The sequence below is a fragment of the Lycorma delicatula genome, chromosome 1, assembly GCF_047948215.1.
Source record: "Lycorma delicatula isolate Av1 chromosome 1, ASM4794821v1, whole genome shotgun sequence".
In the NCBI taxonomy this organism is placed as follows: domain Eukaryota; kingdom Metazoa; phylum Arthropoda; class Insecta; order Hemiptera; family Fulgoridae; genus Lycorma; species Lycorma delicatula.
The window spans coordinates 58461796-58489163 of NC_134455.1; the positions used below are offsets into that span (position 1 = coordinate 58461796).

Genomic DNA, 27368 nt, shown 5'->3' on the forward strand with positions numbered 1-27368 from the left:
GAATTTCAGCCACCTACAAAATAAAAAGCTTATTAAAAATTTGCTACTCGTATGCTACTTAATTATATTGCAAGCAAATAAATTACACAAATTTTTTAAATGTATACATTTATAACCCGATAATATTTATGTTTTCATATTAAAATGCCTCTCAAGTCTTCATTTTGGTTGCTATATAATATAATTTCCACAATTTTGTGTGCCGAAGATGTATGTATATACTTTTTTCAATTTAAAACAAACGATTAGGAAGGTAAATGTGAAAAATTAAATTTTTGCAATTTTTCAAAAAATGGTAATTGAAAGTAACTTCTCTTGAAGTTTAGTACATTCTTTTTTAGACAGTAAAAATTTTCCTGGTTTACCAAATGGCATCCAACAATAAAAAAATGAACGATTTTTCAAAAACTATCGCATACAATAAACAAACGGTGTCGCGGTTGTCCTATTTATAATATTAGGAATATCGATCCATTATTTAAAATCCTTTTTTGAAATTTAATGGTTTGGAGCTTTACGATGATTTCTTCATTATTTTAAAATTTTTACTTGTACGTGTAATCGGGTTCTTTTTTAATACAAAAGAGAGGAGAGAAAGAGGAAGCTAAAGAGAAAGAGGTGATAAATCATAATCGTAATAAATTATTGAGAAGCTTTTATTTTTATAAAGGTTTTTTTCACTCTTTTCTGTAATTCATAGAAGTTTTTTCATTCTTTACTTTAAAAGTAGCATAAATTTAAGAAGAAAATTACTTACAGAATATAGATACCTAATCTATATAGTACAGTATAACTTATGAATGAGTAAAATTTATGCATGATAAATTTTATTGCTTTATTTACTATCCTTTTTGTAATGCGAAATATTATTATTAATCACTGAGTTAAACTGCCGTTGACAAACTATTGTGAATTCTTTTTTACATAAAACGTTAAGTAAACGGATGAGTAAAGTGTGAAACAAAATCAACTGAATTTAATTCTTCGACAAAAGTTTTGCTCTTAGCTTATTAATTCGCTGTATATTATATCTTCATTTATATTATTCGTTTTAATATCGTGTATGTTGGCAAATCGTGTTATAAGAATATTTAATGTTAAAGTTAAATATTTCTCTGGCACCCTTATAAAGAGTATAATTTAGTTCTTTGCTTCTTTTATAAATAATTTTTATTAAACCTGAATTACAATTGGCCCAAGGATCACAACTTTATTAAAACGTATATTTTATTTATATTATAGCAACGATTTGTTTGCTTTTGGCCGGAATTTGGGTTTTTCGAAAGTACGTAAAACAATTTGAATAACTGAATAATACATACTGTATTTTTCTTCCGATTGTAGTTTTGTTTTATTATTGTTTGGGAAACAGTTTAGAACAGTTAACGAAACGAAAATTATTTATTTCTAAGATGAATGGATGAAATGCGAAATAAATTAAAGGAAAATTTGTCGGTAAGAAAAACTTACTAATCGCGCATATTAAATGGATAGATAAGTCTAAGATGAGTACATACGTCATTTTTATCAAAGACAAACTAATTGTAGGAAAAAATGTACAGACAATACACACGATAAATAATTTTCATGTAATTTATGTAGACGCAAAGCTGAAGATAAACTTCACATTATAATAAGAAAAATATTATCTTTAGTAAAAGATCCTTTTATAATTTTTCCTACGTTTAGGATTAGTTTGAATATATATAATATAGTCTAAAATAAATTTTTAAAAACATATATTGATGAGGGGATATGTGATACGGCACAAATATGTTTTAATAAAAAATATAAATTTTTACATTTGTTAGAGAGCAATGTAGGATTACCCGATTATTATTGCCATAGATTTCACTGGCCTTCATGGCGTTAACAAACCGATTCCAGAATGAACACTGACGTTCAGCAAAATCGGGAATTATTAATAAATGAATAAAGGCCCTTTTTCTATAGCCTTAGAAATTTCAATAACGTTATAACCTGAAAAAGTAGTTTCATTCCCGAGTTATTGGGGGTCTTCGATTAGACTGCTTTAAAGATGGCATGTAGACGCAAAAGTTTTGGAAAATCATTTCCGCCTAATCCCAAAAAAACTGAGAAAAAAATAAAATAATACTACCTATTTATACCGATAATTTTACATTCGAGATTAATTTTTGTAATATTATTTAAATTTACTTGTAAATATTTTGACAGATTTCCTTTAAAATCACGTGCAGTTCTTTATCGTCTCTTTTTTTTGTCTGTGTCTGTTTCTCTAATTTACTATTTACCATTCTATAACGATCCATTAATCAAATGTGAATGAAATCTTCACTGATGGAAATCTTGAATATCAAAAGAATATTGGAAAGCTATGTAATTTTTTTTTAAATATGCACTTGAATATGATCTTTCTTTTAATCATAAAAGTTTTTCTAAACTTTTACCCCTTTTTTTATTCAATATAAATTTAAAAAAAAAAATAATAAGCGATACAACCTTCTAAAGTTTTTTAGAAATTATTTTTCGGATTTAGGATATGGTCTCCTAACGGTGAAATATTATTTTTGCAATCGTTTTTAATTTTATATTTCATCAAATACTTCCCTCAGGTTTTATAATACGTATGGGTTTTTTCTGGGTTTACCACCCTCTCAATGGTTTTTGCTTATATTTGCTGTACTAAAATTAATTAATTTCCGAGTAATCTTAAAAAAAATCGAAAGCAAAAATCGATTTTTTCCGTGAAATTTATTAAACAATTTTGTTTGAAACAATACAATTTCAATTATTTTTAATGATACGAGTAACATCTGTCTTATGTAAATCGTGTCTCCTTTATAAAAATTTATATCATCAGTGTAGAATATAAGTGGTATTTTTTTGGAGTAGAAATTTACTCTTCTAAATTAATAAATAAAAAATTTTTTGAAACGCCAAAAAAACTTATGAAATCGTAGATACAGCTAATTTTACGAGTATAACAATAAAGCCTAAAAGCTAATTTCAAAATCAAATGTAATCCGCCCGTAAAAGTTTTACCCAAATAAGATAAACAAAAGAGAATATAAAACATAGAAAAGATTGTTATGAAGATATAAATCATAGTACTGCTGGCATTATAGCTCTAATTCTACGCGATTAATTTCATCTTATGACTTTTTTATGAAGGTCTATAAATACACCTGGTGTTTGCAATGAAGAAAAGATGAATACAATTTTTATTAATGTATACATAAGTTCATTAGTAATAGTAATGTTTATTTATTTAACCTGCCTTTTTTTTTGCTTGACAATTCGAAGAATATACGGAAAAAAGAATAAATACGGAATATCTTTCGGTCGCATGGTAGGAGTGGGGGATGAAAATAAATTTTCTTTAGATTTTGAAGTATGAAAACACCATTAACTTAAATTGCGGTTTTCTTATATTATGCATTTATTTATTCGTAGGCCTATGCATGGATGATTTTGGCTCGATAATTTCCAAAACTACCAGATCAATTTCATTAAAATTTAGATATGCTGTAGTAGTATATTTGAAGTTTTTCATGTGAAAATTTTATGAAGATCGGTTCAATCTTCTTGAGTTACGCTCAATTTAAGTTCGAATAAATTTTAGCGGGGTAAGTTCGAAGCGTGGTTCGTTATGAAGCTCCAAGTTGGAACATTGACTTTCGATATCTGTGGGATCTATTGTCAACAATATTGTTCGGCATATTCAGTAGCATTACCTACTTTGATCGGTCATGAGGACCTTTTATGTGTTTGATGAGAACAGAAGGAATCAAAATAAAATAACGAAAACCGTCGCAAATAACAAAACATTCTTGCGCAGAATGCGCAAGAAGTTTTTCTTCATATAAACATTTTATATTTTCTTATCAGCTGTAAAGTGTACTAAAAAATTTGTTGTGAGCTTATAACGGTTAATCTGTTATAAAATAACAAACCCATATTTTTAAGAAAGCTATAATTATTGTTTGAAAATTGTCAGAAAATCTAAAATTATCGGAACGTAAGCGAAATATTAAAGTTTTCAAACTACGCTATTTTAAATACTTTAATTATCATCGATATTATGAGTCTATGATGAAGTATACTGCTATCGTGATCAGTTTACGCGTATTTATTCAACATTTCGCACAAGAAGAGATACAAAAAAATAATAAAATATGAACGTTTTATGTTAATTATTCGGTCAAATTTTTATTTCGCTAATCTTCTCATCAAATAATTAATTTTGTCATCTTAATGGCTAGAAAATTCTTCTGAAATGTAAATAGATAGTTTATTTACTTAAATAATTTCTTACATAGGGACGACATAACCTTATCAAACTAAATTATAATTTGAAAAACCAACTTCATTACTGATCTGAAACAGCCACTTTAATTTAAAATTATGGAAATCATCCGGCTTCTAATAAATAACACCCTGTTAGAAAGAGCAAATAAAATAACTTAAGTTTTCATTTTTATTTATCGTCAAAATTTTTCAATTAAACAATGAGATCCCGTTGTTAAAATACATTGCTATGCTAAAACTATAATAAACGGGCCGTATAAAAGATTCTTACACCTTTTCATTCGGAAATTAATTCAAGTAAACAAATTTTACGTTAATAATGCTGTTAGAATCTTTACTTGTAGTACTTTATCATCATTATTATGATGATGAACACACACACACACACACACACACACACACACACACACACACACACACATATATATATATATATATATATATATATATATATGTATATAAACAAATATATGTTTATAAGTAATAAACATAAAACCGTTTATTATTTATTTAATATAATATCGGAAGACGTTTAGAAAATATGAACGGAACGGAACGCAAGGGTAGCGGGAGTTTGGAGTTTATTATTCTCCCTACTAATCACAGAACCTGGACAAATGTCCCTTGCTGCTGTGTCTTTCTTTTAACGGACGGGTCATTATTTATTTAGTGGCGATTATAGATTTTTATGTTTTTTATTTATGGACGGAGTTAAATAAAATTCGGAACGGTTTTTGCGTTCCGGTCCTTTAGACCAATAATGAACTGGGGCTGGTCGTGGGAGACTAGGCGCACTCGAGCCTCGTACTTCCGGCGTAATTCCCCTTCAGTCCGTCCACTGAAGACCTTTAGGTGCTAGCGCTTTTCGGACTAACACGAATACGCCTTCCGGAGCCCTAGTGTTTGGTGGAAGCAATGCGCTCTCTTCTCCGGATGGAATTGCATGTGCTGGCTGAAGTAAAATTGTAAATTAGGAAAGGAAGGTGGTTAAAATTGTTAAGGTAAAGTTAGGGGACTTCTTCACTCTGACTGTCATTCGTGCAGTATCTCGGCCGGGCTTGGTCGGCCAGACTCCAGTCCGTGGTGGTGAGTCGCTTTGTGATTCTTCGTTCTTGTCTTTCTTCTTTTTCTTCTGTAGTCTTCAGAAAATATGTCTGCTTGGCTAAATTCTCTGTAACCATGTTAAAATGTAGAGGTTTGAACCGATTATTTCTAAATCTCCATCTTCTTCTCAGAATTTATAATTTTTTTTTCTATCGTTTGACCTAGCCTTTTAACTAAATGTAGGATTCCAGTTATAATCTTTTTAAAAGTTTTGGTGAAATATGTAGATCTACTCGTATAATAAGCCCAAGGGATTAAACATTTTTTTTTATACAATAGAATAAGTCATGTTTTTTCATGTCTTGTAAAACTAAACTCAACTGATTAGGAAAAACACCCCTCGAAGACAACTACCGTGTATAAAATTAGAGGAGAACAGAAGAAATTATATAGAAGAACAATGTAATTTTTTCGTCTACGTAATTGAAATATTCAGTATTAATAATTTTATGTGGTGTCATCATTTCTTTATACTTCCATTTCTCCGCGATATAGCATCCTCTTCTCACCGGTTACTTATTTTTAATTTCTTCCTCTTCATTTTCGCATTCTATTAGTTCCGAAGGACCCGTGTTGAGGATTCGGAAATCAAATAGTGCCGATGCAGCATCAGTACCTCCTGTGGTTTTATACGGACGATCTGTTTCCTGTCAGCGTTGCACTATACGCTTAATCGGAGAAGCGCTTACAGGTAACGCTGAGCTTCCTTATTACTCTTAAAATATAAATATAGTTCTCATTTCCGATGACGTTTCTTGGAAACAGGATAATACTGGTGAACAGGATAATTTTCAGATACAGCTTAATTGCTACAGTATTACACTGTTTACAAAATGTTTGGTGTTTGAGAAATTTAAAAATAAGTAGTAAATATCTATACTAAGCGCAAATTTATTTATCAGTATTTAAAATGTATGAAAAAATATAGTTCTTAAAACCGTTCTAGATAATATAATTAAAATAGTTTTATTTTTTCGCATGAGACCTACACTTCTTTTTTTAACTAACAATAACAAGCAAGAAACTCGTACCGTAATAAAATGAAAAATATTTCACGTTAGAATTCCAAATTTTTTTTGTAGGTTTATTATACTATTGCCTATTTTGCAAATATCTAACTTAGGAATTACAGAGTGGTTCCAAATATTCGTTTTAACGAATAAATAACAAAACAGCGTTATAAAGAATGAAAAATAGATCCAAAAAGGGAAATTTATTACTTTTTTTAAATTATTGCCTACAAGTTTTTGCGGTAAGTTGTGATTGCAAGTCACAACTTGCATTTGCAAGTTATTAGTTAAAGCAAAAGAATGAATTTTATTTAGTGTTCTGCGGAACGGACGTCCTTGATTGTAAAATAAAATTGGATATTGATTTCGTCTGAACTTTTAAATAAATTAGAAAAATTTTATTAACTTAAATTATGATCAGAAATTATATTATAAAAGCATTTTTATTTTAATAACTGATAAATTCTTATACAAAAGGCTTCTAAAAGTACTCATTTTGAAATAAAATTAATTGAATAATTTATAAATGTAGATATCTAGTTTCATTATGTATATCTATCGTGCGAGGTACCGTTCTAAAAATCTTAATATATTTTTGTGTATATTTTACACAACGTTAGTTGAAGATCTTGTGTTCTATATGTATTTACTCCGTATAAAAGTTTAATTCGTTTGTATGATCACAAGACAGGTAAAATTTGTAACTTCTTATAAAAATTTATACATCCCATTCAAAAAGTTAAAAATGTAAATGTTTATTTACACATCAGAGACGTTTTACGCGACTAATATTTGAACTGGTTGTATCTTAAGTCTGTTATTTAAAAACAAATATTTTTATATAAAAACCTTTTTGTGTAACTCGGATTAATTACGTAGAAAAAGCTTGAACTGTTGAAAATCCTCAGCTAAAGCTAGTGTTAAATAAAAAAAAGTAAATTCAGATTTTATATTCTGCTAAATAAAGAGTTTTAGAAGGGAAGGTTTTTTTTTTACAGAAGTTTCTAAAGATAATCCGTATCAATATGATTTTTAAAAATAAAAAAAACGTAGTTTAAGCTTTATTTTTTTCAAATCCTATTATCTGATTTTTTAAATGGTTAACTTGAAATAATTGCTTTTAAAACGAAATTTTATTTAACTTTAAAATTTCAGAAACATTTTATATTAATACATTACTAATAAATATGTTTGGTCAAAATCAGATGAGAAAGTAATCATGTAACTACCTCAAAAAGGATGGGCGTAGCCTATTCTACTCGTAAAATAACGTAAAAGATTGCTTCAGCATTTGGTTGGAAGAAATCGTCAAAAATCTGATCAAAATAGCGTCATAAAAATCAAAAGTTTTTTTTTTTTTTTTAATTACAGTTTGTACATGAAATTAATAATTATACTGAATCTTATTTCACCTGACTAATATAACTATAGAGTAACAAATAAAAGTATAGAAAAATAAACATTTTTTTTAAAAAACCATTTTTATTTACACAATTTGCTCTATTTAACTACTACGGTTTTGAAAACACATTTCGATGTGTTTATCTTCGATGTCGATGTCCTCCGCTACTGAAGAATACATAACCACACAGGAAAATAAACATTTTTTTATGAAGGCCATGGTGTACCAGGAAAAGATACAAAACATAAATCATCTCAAGGAACGTATCACCAACGCCATTATAAGCGTAACTGACAACCTGTATATAATAACAATTGTATGGTCAGTAAAAAGTTTACAAAACAGCTTGTATATTGACTTCACTTTTCCGGCCTCGGATATGTTATTCACATAATTCAACGAGGAGGGAAAATTAAATAATAGATGAACAAATGCAGGGCAATAGAACAAGAGGCTCCCTAAAAATATGAAAACTTCTTTTTAAGGAATTCTGTAAAATATTTATTTCCGTAAAAAAAATTTGAAAAAATACGTAGTGCAATATTATTTTTACTTTAACAAGAAATTTCATTAGTGGTATATCTCAAATTTAAATCATTCTTAAATTTTGTTTGTAGTTTATTAACATAGAAATTTTTGTGTAAAATATATGTAAAGTTATGTTTTTTTTTCATTGTTAGTCCATTTTGTGATTTCAAATTTTGAAAAATCACGATAACGCGTTTTACGAACGAAAGTTTACTTTTTAAGAGTTAAATATAAAATATTCTATATAAAGTAAAATACTTAAAATATGAAATACTGATAGTAATATTAAATACAAATTAAATTTTTGACTATTTCTCTATTTCACAACACTATCTTATAGGAAATGTTTACAGTAACGTGAGCTGATTTCAGTAAAATGTACATATATCAAACAGAAAGTAAGAGAATGCACTGCTCTAGATATTAACACTTAGATTCTGGAAATAGAGAATCTGATAAGATATTTACAGACAGAAAAGTAACGTCTGGATCGTTTGTGACTTTCCTTCTTACCACCAAAACTCCATCCGTTTTATGCGGTAAACGACTGGAGTGTTTAACATAAAAAAAACTGTAATTATCTATGGGATTGCTTTTTCTTAATTCGGAATTGAATTTATGAGTTGCTGAGCAAAAATGACGGAATGTTATTACAGTCAAGAAGAATCCAGGATTTTAGGACTTATTTATAAGCTATTATTCTTTCCTCATTCGTTCGATCTATGGATTTCCAGGAACCAGTTTTGTATTTCCAGTTTCAACCTCCTTTTCCGGAATGTTTTCCGAAGTATAATGACAAATAAAAGAAGTATTTCACCAATAACAGTTTCATATTTTTATACCATCTAACGCAATAAAATTTCTTGTTCCATCTTCTTCAATTACCATCCAATTTTGACTCGTATGTAGAGATTTACTAAACAATAACAAAAACTTTAAACAATATAAAAAATTATGTTTTAAATGTTGAAGAATCTTTCCAAAGCCGGTCGTCTATCATGGATAAATGTGAGCTATTCCTCTCAAACCTCAAACAGAGTTGTCACAATCATCCGTACACATTAGGAAGGACATTAGACAAAAACAGAATAGTAGATCATAAAGAAGACGCATTAAGATAAATATATTTTAAGTTAATGAAGTACAATTTTTAGCATCTTATTAAAAGACTCTCGCTTTAACGTACAGAAAAGGCTTGTACGCAGAAATTACGACATATATACTCAAAAATTCTCTTAATAAATAAAATATATTATCATAAAAAATATTACAAAGCTTATTAGTTTAAACATCGTAACAATAAACCTTTATACAAAATTAAAACATTACGAATACAATACGAGAAAATTCAGAACTACAGCCGTTGGTCATCTTCACCGTATGGCCATCATTTCTGTGTTTTATTTACTAGTAATTCCATATTGTATTCTATAATTTAAAATAGTTATACCTAATAATTTATTATGTAAGTATAAAAAATACATATCACAAATACATATTTTTAAATTACAAATTTTACAAATTAGCTCTAATTTTTTTAATTTAAAAAATCCTACAATTCATTCTAAAATATTCTGTTTTTGAATTCAAATGTTTTTTTTAAAACCGTTTTTATGTTCTGTAGATATATTTTCCCCCACATTACATGTAATTTTACAATAAATAAAAATTATGTAGCTTTTGGTAGATGTATTACGTTTTATATTTAGTAAATAATATTTTTTGAAATTCAGAAAAACGTTGAGAATTATTTTATTTTCATTTACAGAAAATTTTAAACGAAATTATAGCATTTTGTGATTCCTATAGTTTTATTGAAACTCAAATTTCAGATACAATAAAAAAAAAAGCTAGTCGTATGATTACAATTACCTGAAGTTTGGTATAGGAAGAAATTATATCCTTTTACAATATTTTTAATTACATGAATGTGTTATTAAACACAAGTAATCAATTTCTAAGACAAAACCTCCATGATGTTATGCAATCCTTTAAAAAATGAATTTAAAATAAAATATTCTTTTAGTCCTCTAGCGTTCATTAAAATAAAAACTATTTGTAGCATTGTTATATGTAGTTTTATTTTAAATAGATTGACGAAATTAGTGTTTTCGTGAATATTTATGAAGACACATATACTATACAATCATAAATCAGTAGCAAAAAAACACACTAACAAAAAACAAAATGGAGTAGATTATATCGTACTTGAATTAATTGAAAAGATGCTTTCATATTTTTATATTTTACTGATGATTTAAAAAAAAAAAATGAACTAAAGAAAATCCTTTGTTTCTTTATACCCGCAATAGCGTATTATGAATTCGATTTATAGAAAATTCGTTGTTATATTATTTTTAATGAAAATTCTTTATTCTTCTCTGTCTTTCTCTTATTTATTTTATTTAAAAAAATAAATAAATTCCTATGGAAAGGAATAATTTTTCCTTGCATTCAAATTCAGGTAATGAGTCTCTCAGCCGTGGCCACTCTAAGTATGAAGAAATGGAATTTGATGAGAAGAAGAGAGGTAGGCTCCTTAAAGAGATTCGTAGTTTAAAGTATACAGAATGTTTATTTTTAAACTTAGTTTCATAATAATTTTAGAACAAGCAAATGGCTTTTTAATAATAGTTTCTCAAATTGAAACAAAAATTTGAAAGTATTAAATTTAAACAAAAACGCGCAAAAATGTGCATTATATTCGTATCGACCGATTAAAAAGCAGAAATCCGTTCTGTAAAATCCTATTACTTACACAATTTTCCTCAAGGTCATTTTGTTATAGAGACTATTTTTAAAATATCTTCTCAAAATCTTCATTGGGATGTAAAACTTGGAAATATTTTACAACCGCTAGTTTTGACGCATATCATATTTATCTACCCTTGCACAAGTTCCGTAGTTGTATACTGCAATATTTTTGCGGATTTCCTATGAATTTGGAAATCGCTACTGCGCCCGGCCATGTTTATATATATATATATATATATATATATATATGTATGTATGTATCTTTGTATAAGACTGTTTCGTCCATTCTATCGGACGCAAATCTTAACTGATTTTAATGAAACTAGGTGGGATGATGTAAACGTATCAGGAATAGAGAGCCCCATTGACATTCAAGCGAATCAGTTCACAGGAACTGAGTTTAGAACAAAAAATTTGGTTTTTAGGTACATTTTCCGTTTTTCGTTCTTCTGGGAACAGTTTTTTTACATTTTCTTAAGAATAAATTATTTAAGAGATAAGACTGGTTGATGCTTACCGACTGTTCTATATAAAGCTGTTCTATATAGCGCTAGTGAGCATACAAAATACTTTTACTTATACTGTTATAGGTATTATATACTAAATTAAATGTTTATATGTCACGATAAATACTTTTTTGATTAAGTTTTGATATCCTAACCGATTAAATATTTAAACAATACAATACAATAGATATTATTTTTTTTAGCGGGTTTCAGAAGAATTTTTAAAAATCACTACTTGGCCAGGTCAGATTTTATAAGTGGATCTTGGAGGGGAGAGACCAAATTTTTTTTTACTTTCTGGAGTCTCCTGAACACGATTCTGCAACGTATATATACACATGTATGTATAAAATGTTTTCGCCTGAACGCAAATCTTAACCGATCTTGACGAAGCTTGGTAGGGTGATGTAAACCTTTTGGGAATAAAGCCCTAATGATTTTCAAGGGAATCAGTTCACAGAAATTCACAGGGACCGAAGTTAGAGCCAAAAAACGAGGTTTTTGGATACATTTTCATCTTTTTTCGTTTTACTGGGCGTAGCTTTTAACTGAGTTTGATGAAACTTGGCAGGATAATGTAAATAGAAATAGAAACCCATTGATTTTTAAGCGAATCGGTTAACATGAATCGAAGTTAGGGGCAAAAAACTGGGTTTTTGGGCACGTTTTTAAGGTAAACTAAAACCGCAAATCCGCACTTCTGACGCACCTACTGCGAAAGAGTTTCATTTATTTGTTAAATTGAGATAAGTAAGTGTTAACAATATTGCAAAGGAAAGTATGATACTTCAGGGAGCATTACGGCAGCATCGAAATAAATGATGGTCAAAGTTTTTGAAAAAAATAAAAATAAAATGAAATTTTAACGAAATAGAACTTATAACATAAATTATTGCGAGAAAACCAGTCGTTCACCTCGAAATTTAACTTGTACAACCGTTATATAAGTTGAACTTATGTAACTCCAGTACCTATTAGTTTTCCATACAACATACATTTATCAAAATATTTGTTATAGCCAGAATTGATGACTGCATAAAAAATTACATCAAATGATTTTTTTAAAACTGAACCTATTTTTAATTAGTTTTTTTTTTACCTGTAAATTCATTTTCAACTATCACGCATAGTATTCATCCGTGACTGATATTGCGTCTTTGCAGTTCCATCAGAGATTATTATATTGGAAGGATTTTTTAAATTAGGATACGTAAGTTATTGAAAATTACGTCATACGTAAATATGACATAGCCGGAAATAGTGAAATAGCAAACTGGAAAAAATATGCAATAATTAAACTGATAAAATCGTTAAACAAAGCCAGTTTTTTTATTTTATACTCTACGTATATATTTTGTTTTAATTATTACATTCTGATTTATTAATAACCCAATGAAAGACTGCTCACCAACCACCTTTTTTTTTAAATTTAACTTTTCCAAAACCTCCCGGAATCAGTAAACCACAGCCGATTTCAAAATAAAATAATTACTTTGCTTAAAATTAACGTTGATTAATAGAGCAAATAAATATTTTCAACTCTTTTTTTATGAATTTCTGATTCATAATGACAACTTAAAAAAAATATTATTGAGTTAAGACAATGATGATTAAATTTTTAAAAAATCAGAACACCTCTAATAAGCATTGCTTATTAAAAAGTAAGATTACAAACAATATATCAACCAAATTTTCACCTTAAAAACATCTTCCTCAGTCACTTTTAAAAGGCTTGTGATCAAAATTTATTCCTTTTTAGTTATGTACTCAACTCGTATCGAATTAATTTTATATAAAATAAGAAACATTTTAAAAAAATACTCCTGATTATGTTTCTGTCATAATGAAACGAACTTCTTTTCTGCACGCGTGAGCGATATCAATTTTATTAACCTCATTGCTTTCCCCATAATTTATCGATCAGACAGCCGTTTTCTTTCTTCTACATCTCGATAATTGTACACAAACTTTAGGGCAGCGCTTCCGATGGCGGAACAGATGCACTAAAGTGCATCTAGCCATCAGCACTGACCGGCAATAAATGACAAAAAATTAATAAATCTACAGTTCCAGTTCATATTAGCTCTGTGTTTGCTGTAAGAATTATAGTATAGAACAGGATAATGCTGACCTTGAGCACAGTAATATGATTCTGAGGTAGGATGTGCTAACGCAGAGAAATTATGGATCGTTACTGCGTTTAATAAAATTAGAAATAACAACTGTTTATTTGAATAATATAAAGTATATATTTTTTTTAAATTAGGGATTGCTTTTTCATTCTTTATTAACGTTGAATTACTTTTTTAGTTTCTGGCTTAAATTTTCGTTAGTTTGGTTTTTATTATATTTGTATGTTTATAGCTTAAACGTTTGTCTTTAATTTCGTTGTACATTCTGGATCTCTGAAATTGAAAGCTTTTAAATCGTCTAACACCTATATCAACGTATCATAAACTCGTTAGATTGCATATTAGATTGCAGCATACAAAAGTATGAACAGGCGCCAAAATTATTAGCATCAACTTTGTATTCACTTTTAAATAAATTGTTTAACATTCCTAAAATATACTCCGGCAGAAAGTTTTACATATTTTTAATAAATACAAATAGAAGATACATCGTAACAGATTTTCTTTTAACTACTATAGTGAAGAAGAAATACAAAATGAAATCATAAATGTGCTACATCTACCGAATAGATTTGAGAATTCTTGTTTATTACTCGTAATTTATCCCTTTGCGTTCAAAATTATTATGTAAAAAAATTTTGTAACAGATCAGTTTCTGAAAATATCACTTTTTGTAATTAATTGATAAGATAAATTAATGCGTGATAAGCAGATAAATGTAAAATATAAATCTTTGAAGAAAAATTACATTTATGGTGTTAGAACTTGAAGAACGATTTGATAATGTTAAACTGAAAATAATATAATTTAAGAAAAATAATTGAAAAATGTAAAACAAAAAATTGAAAAAATATTAGAAGAATAATGAAAAAAATTGAAATTACAGAGTCGCTCATAAATTTAGTTAAAATTAAATAGCTTTAATTAGTGGAAGACAAAAACTTCAAGTTGCAACACAGAAGCCAATGATGAATTACGAAATAGATTAGCCCCCATTACCGTTTAATTCATAAGAATTTCTGAATAATACAAGAAGTTGCAGAATTCCGTTATTTCATCGAATACAAAGAATGACGAAGCAGAAAACCGTCAAAAGCAACATAGTACCAGCCAGAAGATATTTTATGCTGAAAATAAAATTGCACGCAAAAAAAAATCATTTTTAACAGCGAAACAAAAATGAAAGCTATGATGAAAAATCGAAATCCAAAGAAAAAGATTTTAAAAGCGAATGTTTCAGGAAAGAATAGAAAATTAGATGAGTTTATAAAGTTAAACGTACAATCATGAAAAGAAATAACTGGTTAATCAGCAGGTATGAAGACGATCATAACAGTTTCATCGGTTGCATAAAGAAATGTTCCGATAAAAACTAAAAAGGAGTATAAAGACTAGACAAGAATTGAAGTTGGTACACTTATGTTGAAATAAAGATATATACCGTCGCCTTCTACACCGAGCCAAACATACTGCTGGACATCTGCATCCCAGGCCCACCAAAATTAATGCAAACGTTTGGTTCCGGCACTGAGTTCCGGAAGTAAAAACCTTTACGTGTTTATAACACGGTTTGGCATCATCGTCAATATTCTCAGAGAAACAGATCTGATTAGTGGATCTTAGAGGTACAAATGATTTATAAAGTTCAGAACCACAAGAAAAGACAGGAGGTAGCGTAAACACAGATTAATTTTTCCCTTTTATTAAAAGAAACAATGTATTATATAGATTTCCTCTTCCAGTAGGAAAGATTACGAGATTAACATCGAATGAAGCGGAATGGATGAAAAAAGTGCGTGAAATCAGTCTTAAGGAATCAGTCTTTCAGTCTTTGAAGTACCCACTCTTTTTTCCGTCAACCTATGCTTTCAAAGTAATATTTTCTATTAAATAAACGCTAGAATCACTTTATATCTCTTTTTCACCTATGAAAAATAAAACTTTTGTTGAGATATTGCTAATAATTAAGCATACTTTACGTCCATTCTTGAAATACCATAAAGATTTGAAAATTCTTGTCCTAGCTAATAAATTAAATATTTCACAAATGTCTACTTTTTTGCTATAAAGTCTACATTTATTGAAGGTCATTAAAAAAAATGTAAATAAATGCTACAGTATTTATGTGTTACATGAGTACATGAAAATATGACATACATTGTATAGTTACATTGAAAACGTGTACATATAATACCTTATTGATCCAACGACATAAAAAACGTGTAGTACTACTTCTTTAAAAAAACTTATTTGAAAGAAAATGATAAGAAACTCCGGTACTTTTAATTGCCTGATGTTACCACTTAAACTTTCGACGAACAGTTCATTATCGAATTCAATAAGTGGATGTGTATGTGGTTGTATGTAAACACGTTTCGTCTCGGATTTTGATTTCAGATTCGGATTAAGCATCGTTAGATATTACAAAAATGAATGAATGGCCGCAATTGGCCTTCGGGTTCACTTCAAAATGACCGCCAAAACTAAAATTTTGTAATACTCATTACATAATAACGTATAAGCTATCAAGTTGATTCAAAGGCACTGATGTAAGGTTTAGTAAAATCCATAAAATATATAAACATCAATTTCTAAATTAAATAAAAACATCTCAAAATGGTGGAAAAAAATTGACAAAACACGAGGTAAATAAATTATATTAATTTATGTAGGACCCAAATACAGAATTATTAAAACCATACCAAACTCGTTTGAGCCACCTGAAGGATTTTTTAAAAAATAGTTTTAATTTAAAATCAGAAAATTATGTAACTTTTAAACTGTAATAGATACCGAAAAGGAACCAACGTTATATAAAACTATAAATCGTGATTAGCATATTTATGAGTACTGATTTGATCGGCCATCAAATAATAATAGTCATGTGACCCAAGGGAAACTAAAAATTTAAAAATATTCCCTTAAATGTTTATTTATTGTTATTATTTATTAATTAGCTTATAACGTATTGAAAATTATTTATTATAGTGAAAGTTTTATTCAAATGTCTTTAATCGCTTAGGAAATATAATTAAATTTAAATTCCAATCGAGTTTTTCTCCCCCGTACCCAAGCCTATAATTTATTTTAGAAATTATAAAGAAATTTTTACTCCTGTTCGAAATATCAAAAGAGTATAAAATGAAAGCTCAAATGATCAAGTTTTAAATATGTCTGATAAACCCTTTAAAAGATATAACCCTTTAAATTTTGCAGTTTTGATACATTGGTGACTCCGAAATTCATCCGCGGGTACCTTGGTCACCCCAATTTAATGAAATTGCATTAAATCAAACGATGATTAAATATATTATGCAAATATGTAATAACCTCAGTCAAGTAGAAGTTAGAGGTAATAACTTTTTTAGAAATGAATTAATAATTGAGAGAACTGATAATTGTAAGAATGTTCGTTTGTGAGAGTCTTAATAGACTATTCATTTGATTAATGGTTATTTTTTGAAATGACCATTTTCTGGATAAATAAGTGTAACAAATACCGATACATCTTATCTATCCAGTTTATATCTAATTTTTTTTTACAAGTATTATCACAAAGAAGAAAATTTATTAAGCATTTTATCTTGATTTTTGTATGAACCCAATTTGCGATAAATATAAATATATATATATATCACATTGTCGCGTGTTCGCGGCTCGATCAAGATATTGAGAGATTGACAATTGAAACGTTTTTTTTTTTTTCGCAAAGGACCACTTTAGTCAGAATAATTCAAGTCTTTTTTGCCGATCTTTGCTTTACGATCCTCTTCTGAATAAACCTTTTTTGTATAATTAAAAGTTCTTATTTTAAAGTTGGTATTCGGATCTTTCATAACAAATTTTAATTTTTCGGATTTATTAAGTAAATCTTCGTAAGTCAAATTTAATTCTTGTATGTCTTTCTTTGATCCATAATGGCGGATTTTTTAAACACCAAAATTGATCGATAATTCTCTTAGTAATCCTGTCATGCGGTAATCTTAACAAGTGTGCGCAGAAAGAAATTAGCTTCTTTTTCATAGTATCAATTAAGGATTCCAAGTTTTCGTATAGAAATTTATTAGGCAATAATCTGTACTGATTTTCATGTTTATATTTTTTGTTTATGCAGGTTCTAAGAATCCTGCGTTCAACTTTAAGCAAAGGTTCAGTCCTATTTTTCTGATTTAATCTAAATAAAGTATCGCTCGCGTAAGTAATTACTGGTTTAACTACAGTTTTGTAACGTCTAATTTTAGTGTTAATCGAGAGCGATTTTTTGTTGTAAGTATTTTTGGTTACTTGTAGCACTTTAAATAATTTATTAAGTCTTTCAGTCCAATTTTGTTTTTCGTTACGATTACAAGTAATGATCTCTCCCAAGATATTTAAATTTTTCTACAAGTTCTACTTTGTTTCCATTAATATTCACAGAATTAATAACTAAAGGATATATAGCCATCATTTTAGTCTTTTCGTAAGAAATTCCAATTTTATTCGCAAGTTCTTCTATACTTGTTATTTGTATTCTGGCTTCTGTGATACTATTAGCTAATAAAGCTAAGTCGTCAGCAAATCCTAGGCAATTTAAATTTAAGTTTTCTCTTTTGTATCTTATTGAAAACGTTTATATAATTACAATTTATTACTTTAAGAACATAAATAAAATAAGACAAAACAAAAATAATAATTATTATTATTTTATTAATTTATATATTTATTGAGTTGTATTAAAATCATGATAAAATTTCCTCTAAGCTTAATTAAAATACAATATTTTATAATATACAATAAAATATAAGTCTTTTTACACAATTTCTTATTGGAATAAAATTTCTCTTATGATATAAGAATATTGTCTATATAGAAAATTTCAATTTTAATGTCTAAAATGAACGTGAATATAAACTAATAATCAAAACTCTGTATTCTGACAAATGGAACAAAATTTTAGTGAAAGGTTAGGCTAATGCCAGAAAGTGATATCTCAATTTAGTCTTCAATCTAGAAAAGCCATTTCATTAACGTACAAGTAAAAGAGAATCGGGCCAAGAATTGAATTCTGGACAACGCCATTACCATACTTCATTGAATTACCAACCGTATCTCCTATTTTAACAGCCTATTGGAAAAATAATTATGAAACCGATCTAATAACTTACCACCAACATCAATAACAGCTATTTTTTTTTTTTTAACATAATATCATACTGAACAGTGTCAAAAGTTTCAGAAAGGTCTATTAGAACTGCCATTACACAATTATCATTATCAAGTGATTCATTTTTCTCGTATTTAATTTTTTCCAAAACTTGAGTTGTCGATCTACCAGGGATAAAGCCGTGTTTAGATTCAGCAATTAGTAGTACAAAAATCAAGAAGCTGTGCATTTACAAAGGACTGCATAATTTTAGAAAAGACAGATAGATTGCCTATAGGCCTATCGTTTTCTAGTTTGTGCTTTTCACCTGATTTATGCAAATGTTTTATGTGACTTAATTTCATCCCATCCGGTACTGTCCCTGATTCAAATATTTTATTAAAATAATGAATCAAAACAAATTTTAAATAATGAAAATTTACTTTAATATACCTAGCACGTATATTGTCTGGACCAGGAGAAACATTATTTTAAATTTACTTATTATTTGTAAAATAAAATTTTCATTGATTTTTATTTTAAATACATTGATAATTTATTACCATCATTGTAAATAGATTTTTCTGTTCGCAAGATAAATCAAAATCAGACCCAACCAAATTTTTATTTAAATAATAATAATAAGCGACAATAATAAATTGTGAAACAAATACTTACATATATTACAAATATTATTTTTGTTTTTATTTTCATATTTACAAATATATACATTGTGTTACTCTGGCAACTCACAATAATTATTAGAATAATGGCAATAATAAATAAGCCAATTATGATCGTAGTAGTCACAACAACAATAATAATAATAAAAACAATAATAATTATAATGAGAGTGATTACGTATAAAACAGAAAGCAATCGTTAGAATTTATTCACAGGTAGATAAATAATGAAAACCAGAATTCAATCCCATTGGCAAACGACGTTAGCATGACCGCTAGTCTTAACACTTTTAACCACTAGTCTTGTAACAACAATATTACAATAGATAAGACAAGTATAAAGTTCTTTTACTACAAATACTTTTGCTGTTCACAAATAAAACTACCCTAACCACTCATGAATGAAATTTTGTACATTATCTCTTTCACTTATAGTCTTACAGTAACTCACCGAATCATTTCTTGTTTTTTTTGTACTGTCCACACTGGAATTACTTGTGACGTCACCCTAATCGCGCCGTACTTAAATCACATAAGAAATTCGTCTCTTCACTGGCCACCTTGCAAAATACTCTCGCTGATTGACATCTCACAGAACTCTCTATGCAGACTCGCATCATAACGTCTCGCTTAGATTAATTTCGCAGACTTCATCTCGCAAACTCTCCGCACGGAACTGATTTTTAACTGGTCTTCCCCGGAGTTTTTATACTCCTATCCTCTTTACCTGCCGGACCGGACCCAACTCAAAGCGTGAGAATGATCGACCACCCTTACATTTTCCCATGAAATTCCAAACCGTGGTCCGGTAACTCCTCTCACGGAACAACTTTTATTTAAGTGTGTCAGTGAATAGTATTCCAAAAGCCGATTGTTAAACGGACCTGTTACCTTTACTAAAAGGGATTCTTTTAGCCCCTTTCTGGATTCTTCCCATAATTTTCTTTTCTACTACTTTATTCTTAATTAGTAGGAATCCGAATTCCCAAATCCGCAATACCGGTCTTGTTACATTATGTACAAATATAACATTACAGTACAATTGTAATTAAAAGTATACATTGTATATTTCGTATATACCCGGTGGATAGACAGTTATTAAGTATTTAAATCTCTGTGTTCGTTTCCTCCCTATCTGAAGTTTTATAGATTTTAACTTAATTAAATTCTTCTAAGAATTCAATTCAGTGTTTCTTTATCTCTGGCTCATGTTTGGGACAATTGATTCGTTTAGATAAAAAAAAATTAAGTTAGACGTAAACTTATTTTAAAGTTTGTGAGCGATTCTGTAATTAAACGTGATAAAAACTTCAATTTAAAATGTACTCGGTTACCTTTTACGTTTTAAATATAATATTACTATGAAGGTACATTTTTCAAGCTGTTTTATATTCTTATAAAATAAATGTGAACATTATTTAAAATTAAAAAAAACCTTTTTGTTTTTAGTTTTGTATAAAAAGTTGTAAACATTGAACTCTAATCTATTACCTGGTGAGTTACATCAGTATTTTAATCATTATTGTGCGTTTGAGATTATTATTTGGTTGAAGTAGTGTAATAACAATAAATACAATACTTAATAGTTTTATTGAACGATATTTATGAAGTAAAGACTTATTAAATCTAAAACTCGATTTATTGAATTTTTTTAGGTTAAGGTTTTTAAAAGTTTAAATTTTTTCCAAACGTAATAGGCTTACATAATTTTAGTGAACGAAGAAATTCTAAATAATTCTTAAAAAACAATATTTGATAAATAATCTAAATGCATTTGTATTCTAAATACAACATGTTCCAAAATCTGTTCTACCTGTTCCAAAATCTACCTGAACCGATCGAAATATGAGGTAAAAATAATGTATGGAATATTTTTGAGAACATACTAGGAGTAGATAAAAAACTTATTTCGTTGGTCAAATTACATTTAAGAAAATCTTACTATATTTTTGATTTTGGTAAATTAAAACTATACGAATGATATAAGTAGCGTAAACGTAAACTGGAAGTGCATCATGTAAATCACTTTGTAGTTACAATCGCGTTTTCTTCGACCATTGTTATTCATATGTACTGTACGGATTGAGAAATAACGTGACTTTGTGGAATGAGATTACGGATCATTTTTTGTTTGAATGGTCGATACTACCAGCAAAGATGTCATTTACATAACTGATTCATAAATCAGTCTAATATTTATTCAAGGTGTGTCAGTGAATGCCTCGATTGGAATTTTTATACTTGGTGTAACCGTGGCTACGATTGAACTCCCGCCACCTATCTCCCGAACAGGGAGGTAGGTTATAGTTGTGAACTGAATATTTTTAGAATAAAATACTTAAGTAACAATTAAAAACTGTGAAATTTTTTTTATGCCTAGCCCTTTTTAACAGGATATTCATTCGTGTTACCGAGCGAATCAAGAAATTAAACTTTCTTGATTTTCATTCTATTAATGAATGAGACGAACTTCTCATTTTCAATCTTAATATTCGATATTCGGTGCCTTCGTACAGAACTAAAAAAATTAACACGTTTCCTAAAGCAATTAAATCATATACAGAGATAAACGAATAGACGTTTTTTTATAATATTAATAATAAGAATATTTTTATTTGGAATTTCTTGTTGAGAAGACTTCTATGCGTAAAAAACATTGCAGGCCGTTAGATTTTTTTATTACTTTTTTATAGCATTACGAGAGTTATACCACATATGTATTTTAACGAAATTAAGTGAAGAGTTATACCACATATGTATTTTAACGAAATTAAGTGAAAAACTTCCAGATCGTCGCTAGGAATCGAACCAGATCGCCTAATCTAAACGCTAATTATTATATCAAGTTCTCGGTCATTGAAATTATATTAGCCACAGGTAAAGGTACTTGCAATCGGCTCTTTTATTGGTTTTGGCATCGATCTGCTGAGTCGATGCCTTTTCTCACACAAAAAAATGTTCCGCGACCTTAAAATTTAATGATAAAAATCTATGTATTGCCGAAACTTCACGCATTAGATAATCTTTAAATATATCATCCCGAATAAAATGTTTAAAACTCCTTAGTATAGTAAAGCAATTGAATGCACTAGGGAAGTGAGAAGGCTTAAAAACAGTAAAACCTTTCGTTACCGTTATACATTCCTTTTAAAAAATAAATACGAATTTAATTTATTAGGTGTGTATTTTATTAAAAATAAACACCTTTTTTGTTACGTGATCGTTTTGTATCTGACTGGGACTGATCTCAAATGCACTAAAGTTACTATAATAATTCGGGTAAACGTATAATTATAAAATATTAAAAAAAGACTGAAAAAAATCTTTTTTGTTGCTTTAGAATAATCTATTCTACTTTACCAAAGTTATTTTTTATTACTCCATTATTTTTACTGTAAGATAAATTTAAGTGTTATTCCCCTTTCTGACAATACTCGAATTTGTTTTTCTTAAAAAAAGCAAAAATGAAAAGGGAGAATTTAATAAATTTTAATACTAATGGGATTAATATGAAAATTTTTACATTATTTATGCTTCATTTTATAATGTAAAAAACGTCAAGATAAATTTTATTTATAATTTTTCATTAATTTTATTGTATTTTTTTTTAGATCCTTAATATATCTCAAAATTACAATACAAAATTATGTGTAGTATTAAGAAACACAACTTCTTTTTTTTACAGGCCAGGGTCGTGTCAACCAGCTAGGCGGGGTTTTTATCAACGGCCGACCTCTACCGAACCACATAAGGTTGAAGATCGTCGAGATGGCTGCTGCAGGCGTTAGACCGTGCGTAATATCACGTCAATTACGAGTGTCTCACGGCTGCGTATCGAAGATTTTAAACCGATATCAAGAAACCGGCAGCATTAGACCTGGAGTCATCGGAGGAAGCAAACCGAGAGTTGCAACACCTGATGTCGAACGCCGAATTGAAGAATATAAAGGCGAAAACCCGGGAATATTTTCATGGGAGATCAGAGATCGGTAAGTCCGAATTATAAAGTAAATTTTCATTTTCGATAAGGATCCGATGCGTTATCCTCGGTAAAATAATTAACTGTTACCGATTGTGACTAATAATCTGATCGTTTCGGGTTTGATAATCGACTTCATCAAACGATTTAAATCGTCTTTCAATAAGATCTTGGATAGTTGAGCCAATTGGAGAGCAGTTTTCTGGTTTTCTTTTTTAAATAAAATAAAGTTATCTATGTGAGTATTTTAAACCATATGTGCTTTTTGATGATATTTTCTATAACTATTCCAATCAGTATAAGGAGGCAACTGAAAGAAACTTTAGAGAATTTCCTAAGTGCTATTCCGAAACTTTTCGGGATAAAAGACTTTCATCCAACCGGTTTAAAGTCACATACCGATTATAGGCATCCAATTATTTTTCAGAAAAGTACAGTTTCGTAGAATTTTTCTACAAATTGAAATAAACAAACAAATACATAACAGAATAAATAAATGTGTGTGTGTGTGTGTGTGTGTGTGTGTGTGTGCGCGCGCGCGCGCGTGCGCGCGTGCATCAGTTTTTGTCGCTCTCTCTCTCTTTAGTTTTTGTTTTTTACATTGATCAAAAAATTTAAGTTTTTGATCTCCTTTTAAAGTTTTTCTATCTCAGTTAAGTCATAATCTTACTTTTTGTTGTTTTTAATTAAATAGATTCTATACTTAAATAAAAATTGTGTAGAAAGTAATTGCAGTATGCTACCTTTTTAACAGAGCGAGTTGTTTTCCGTGATTACGTAAGTTATACGACACTGCCTCGAACATCTAAACTAACATAAAAAATTAACAATCCTTTGGTTGGTGATATGGCTCAAATTGACAAACTTTTCTAATTCTTGTAGTCGTTTAGGTTTATGTCTGAATTTTGTTATATTTTGTATTACCTTTAATTTTTGGTGAGAATTCTTTAGACTACCTCCTCGAATCTTGAAATTCGTATACATTTCTTGTTTATTTTTTTTCAAATTTGTTTAATATATTTTCAGTAATTTATTTTTATGAGTGATAAACTTTTACATCTATCTTACTTTTTACACGTTTTTCGACTTGTGAGGTTCGTTTAAAATATTTTAGTTTGATTTCTGTTTCTTCGCATGCTGTTACTTTAAAAATTTGTTATTAATTATACGAGATGCGTATCGCTATTTCAGATTAGTCATAAATGTGGTTTTTAAATCATTTATTTAGTTTTCAAATCTGTGAAAAACAGCATACAGAATGTTAATTAAGGTTTGTTGAAAAAATTAAATAACTTGAAATAAGTTTTTGAAACGAGTGTTCTTGTTGAATGTTGAATGCTTAAAAAAATGTTTTTTTTTTTTTAATTTACAAAAAAAATGTTATATAATTTTGTAAAAAAAAATTAAATATTTGAATTTTTTATTATGTATTTCGATGTTAAAAACACTTTTCTTGTAAAAAAAAAATTATTTTGTTTCTTGTAAAAAAAATGGTTATTTTTGCACTTTTAAAAAAGAAACAAATAACGTCTGTTTAATGAATAGTTTAATTGAAATTGCCGTTTACCTGTGCAGTTATTTTAATCTTCTAATAAAATTTAATTGCCTTCAATGGATAATTTGTTGCTTTCTTATAATTATTTCAAAGATGTAAATGACATAAGCAACGTTTTTATAATTGTCTTAGATTTCTTAAGTTAGAAGGAAAGCTTATTGAAAATTAAATATTAAACAAATATAACATTTTTAACTTTTCTAATATTTTTGTTCTGCATTTAGTCGGTTGCTGCGCAGTGGAATTATAAATCTTATCATTTATTAACTCAATTCAGATATATCGTTCATGTACCTATACTTTTAGCTTCTTAATTCAAAAATTCCTTTTCTCCTTTAACAAATTTCGTTAACAAATTTTTAACGAATCACTCGTATTTCAATAAATATAATATTCTAGAGTTCCAATACTTATGTTATAAAAAATAAAGAATGTTATCAATAAAATGTGTTATAATTTGTACTGCATTTTTTTTTATTTAAAACTGTTTTTAAATAAGACCATCATAGTAAAAGGTAATAATTCAACTCGGTTTTTGTATTCCAGTTTTAGGATTCTACTCAGATTTATATTTCGAATTGTATGCTTGTAATAAAGCGATATATGAATAGATTCAGAAGCAGAAATTTACAAGTAACATTAAGCATCAGTTTCGACAATAACACCGAATAATTTAAATAAGTTATTCATTAGTAGATCTTTTTCCTCCTAGTAGATAAGTAAATTTTTAGTAGTAATTTTCTTTTTATGATTTCTAAGATTAAAGGCAGCGGTGTTCAATATTTTTAATTTTTATTAAAGCTATCGGGATCTTTAGTTAAGTTAAAACAAGGTTAATTAAATTAATTCTATTCAATTCTATTAAAATGTTTCATCTAATATTTTATATTTTATATTTTTTGATATAAATATCTGTACAACCTTTTGTAAATCGTCTAATTAGAAGAAGTAATTTGGCGCAAATCTGGAGCTGTCAAGGAACAACGCAAGATTTTTATCTAAAAATCTGTGTGAATAATCGTTGTTTCACAGGGCGTTCAGTAACCGTATTAATCTATATTATATAAACATAAATTTTTTTATCATTAAAATGAATCGATTTTTTTGTTTGCTAATATTTTACGAATAAATAACCTAAAGGAGAGTTCCTAACGATCTTTCTTGCTGCTATAGTTTTCTCCTTATCTGGATACTACTCTTTCCTGGTGATATTAATCTTATTTTTTTATTGTCTACTAACTGTTACTGTAATTCTTCGAACATTCTACTGAACTAATTGGACGGTATTACTTAATCTTTTGTCGGTATAAAATTAAACAAACACAATCGAAATTTTAAATGGCAAAATTGCGCCGACGGAAACGGCACCAGAATACTAGTATATCTTTAATTCTAATTTTTCACCGAATGACCCTGACAAGTAATCGGCAAACAAGTGATCAATTCCTAAGAGTAATCATTTTTCATGATTTTACTATCCTTTAGTAAAATCATGAAGTGATTTTACTAAAGGATATTTTTCTCTCGGATACACATTTACACCGACAGATACAAACACAAAAAATATTCTCGGGCACAGCCGTGATTTATGCTAATAGCTGGTGATAAAACAGACCTTCCTTGAAACATTTAATTTAAATCCAATTAGAGATTTCATTTCCTCTATAATTATTGGTTCCTTGTAGATATCATACTCGTATATTTGATTAATTTTTATAGTTATGAAGCAGTTAGCTAACCGACCCTTAAATTAATAAGTAGCTAGCTATTAAACGTTCGAATCTCCTTGACATATGCGATGGAAAGTTCATGTGTAATATAGTATATAAGTAATGAAACAGTTACAATTAAAAATTCAAAGTCCTTTCTTTCTTTGTATAGACCGCTGCTAATGTTGTATCTTCTTCTTTAAACTTACATCGGACGTACGTTTCTACGTCTTCAGAAACTGGTTTTCTTCTATAACAATAGCGTATTATTCGTATTTGCAGATCTAATATTCTTATACTTTTTTAATTAATTGTAAATTTCGTCGTATAATTAAAATATTAAATTACTACTATGATTATCTTTTATTACGTATGTAATTTTATGCAGGAATGTGAAATTTATGAAGGAAACCTTCTTATGTATTAAATTACCGGCAAGAATTTATGCAATTTTACGGGGTTTTTTTACATGTTTAGAGTAATTTAAAAAAAACGTGTTTTTTAATTTTTAATTTAGCTTATATTTTTGTATTTTGGTAACCGAAAGATCGATTTCGTGTTTTGTTTCAGCCATTATAAACTAAGTTCTAGATT

The 27368-nt window shown here is 28.3% G+C and overlaps 1 protein-coding gene across 1 annotated transcript in view; it reads left to right on the forward strand.

Moving 5' to 3' along the window:
• LOC142317515 (protein gooseberry-like) overlaps positions 1-27368 on the forward strand; it is a 163117-nt gene that overhangs the window by 31060 nt on the left and 104689 nt on the right. Inside the window, 1 exon segment of the mRNA XM_075354076.1 lies at positions 23217-23580. Within this exon segment, the coding sequence (XP_075210191.1) occupies positions 23217-23580 (364 nt within the window).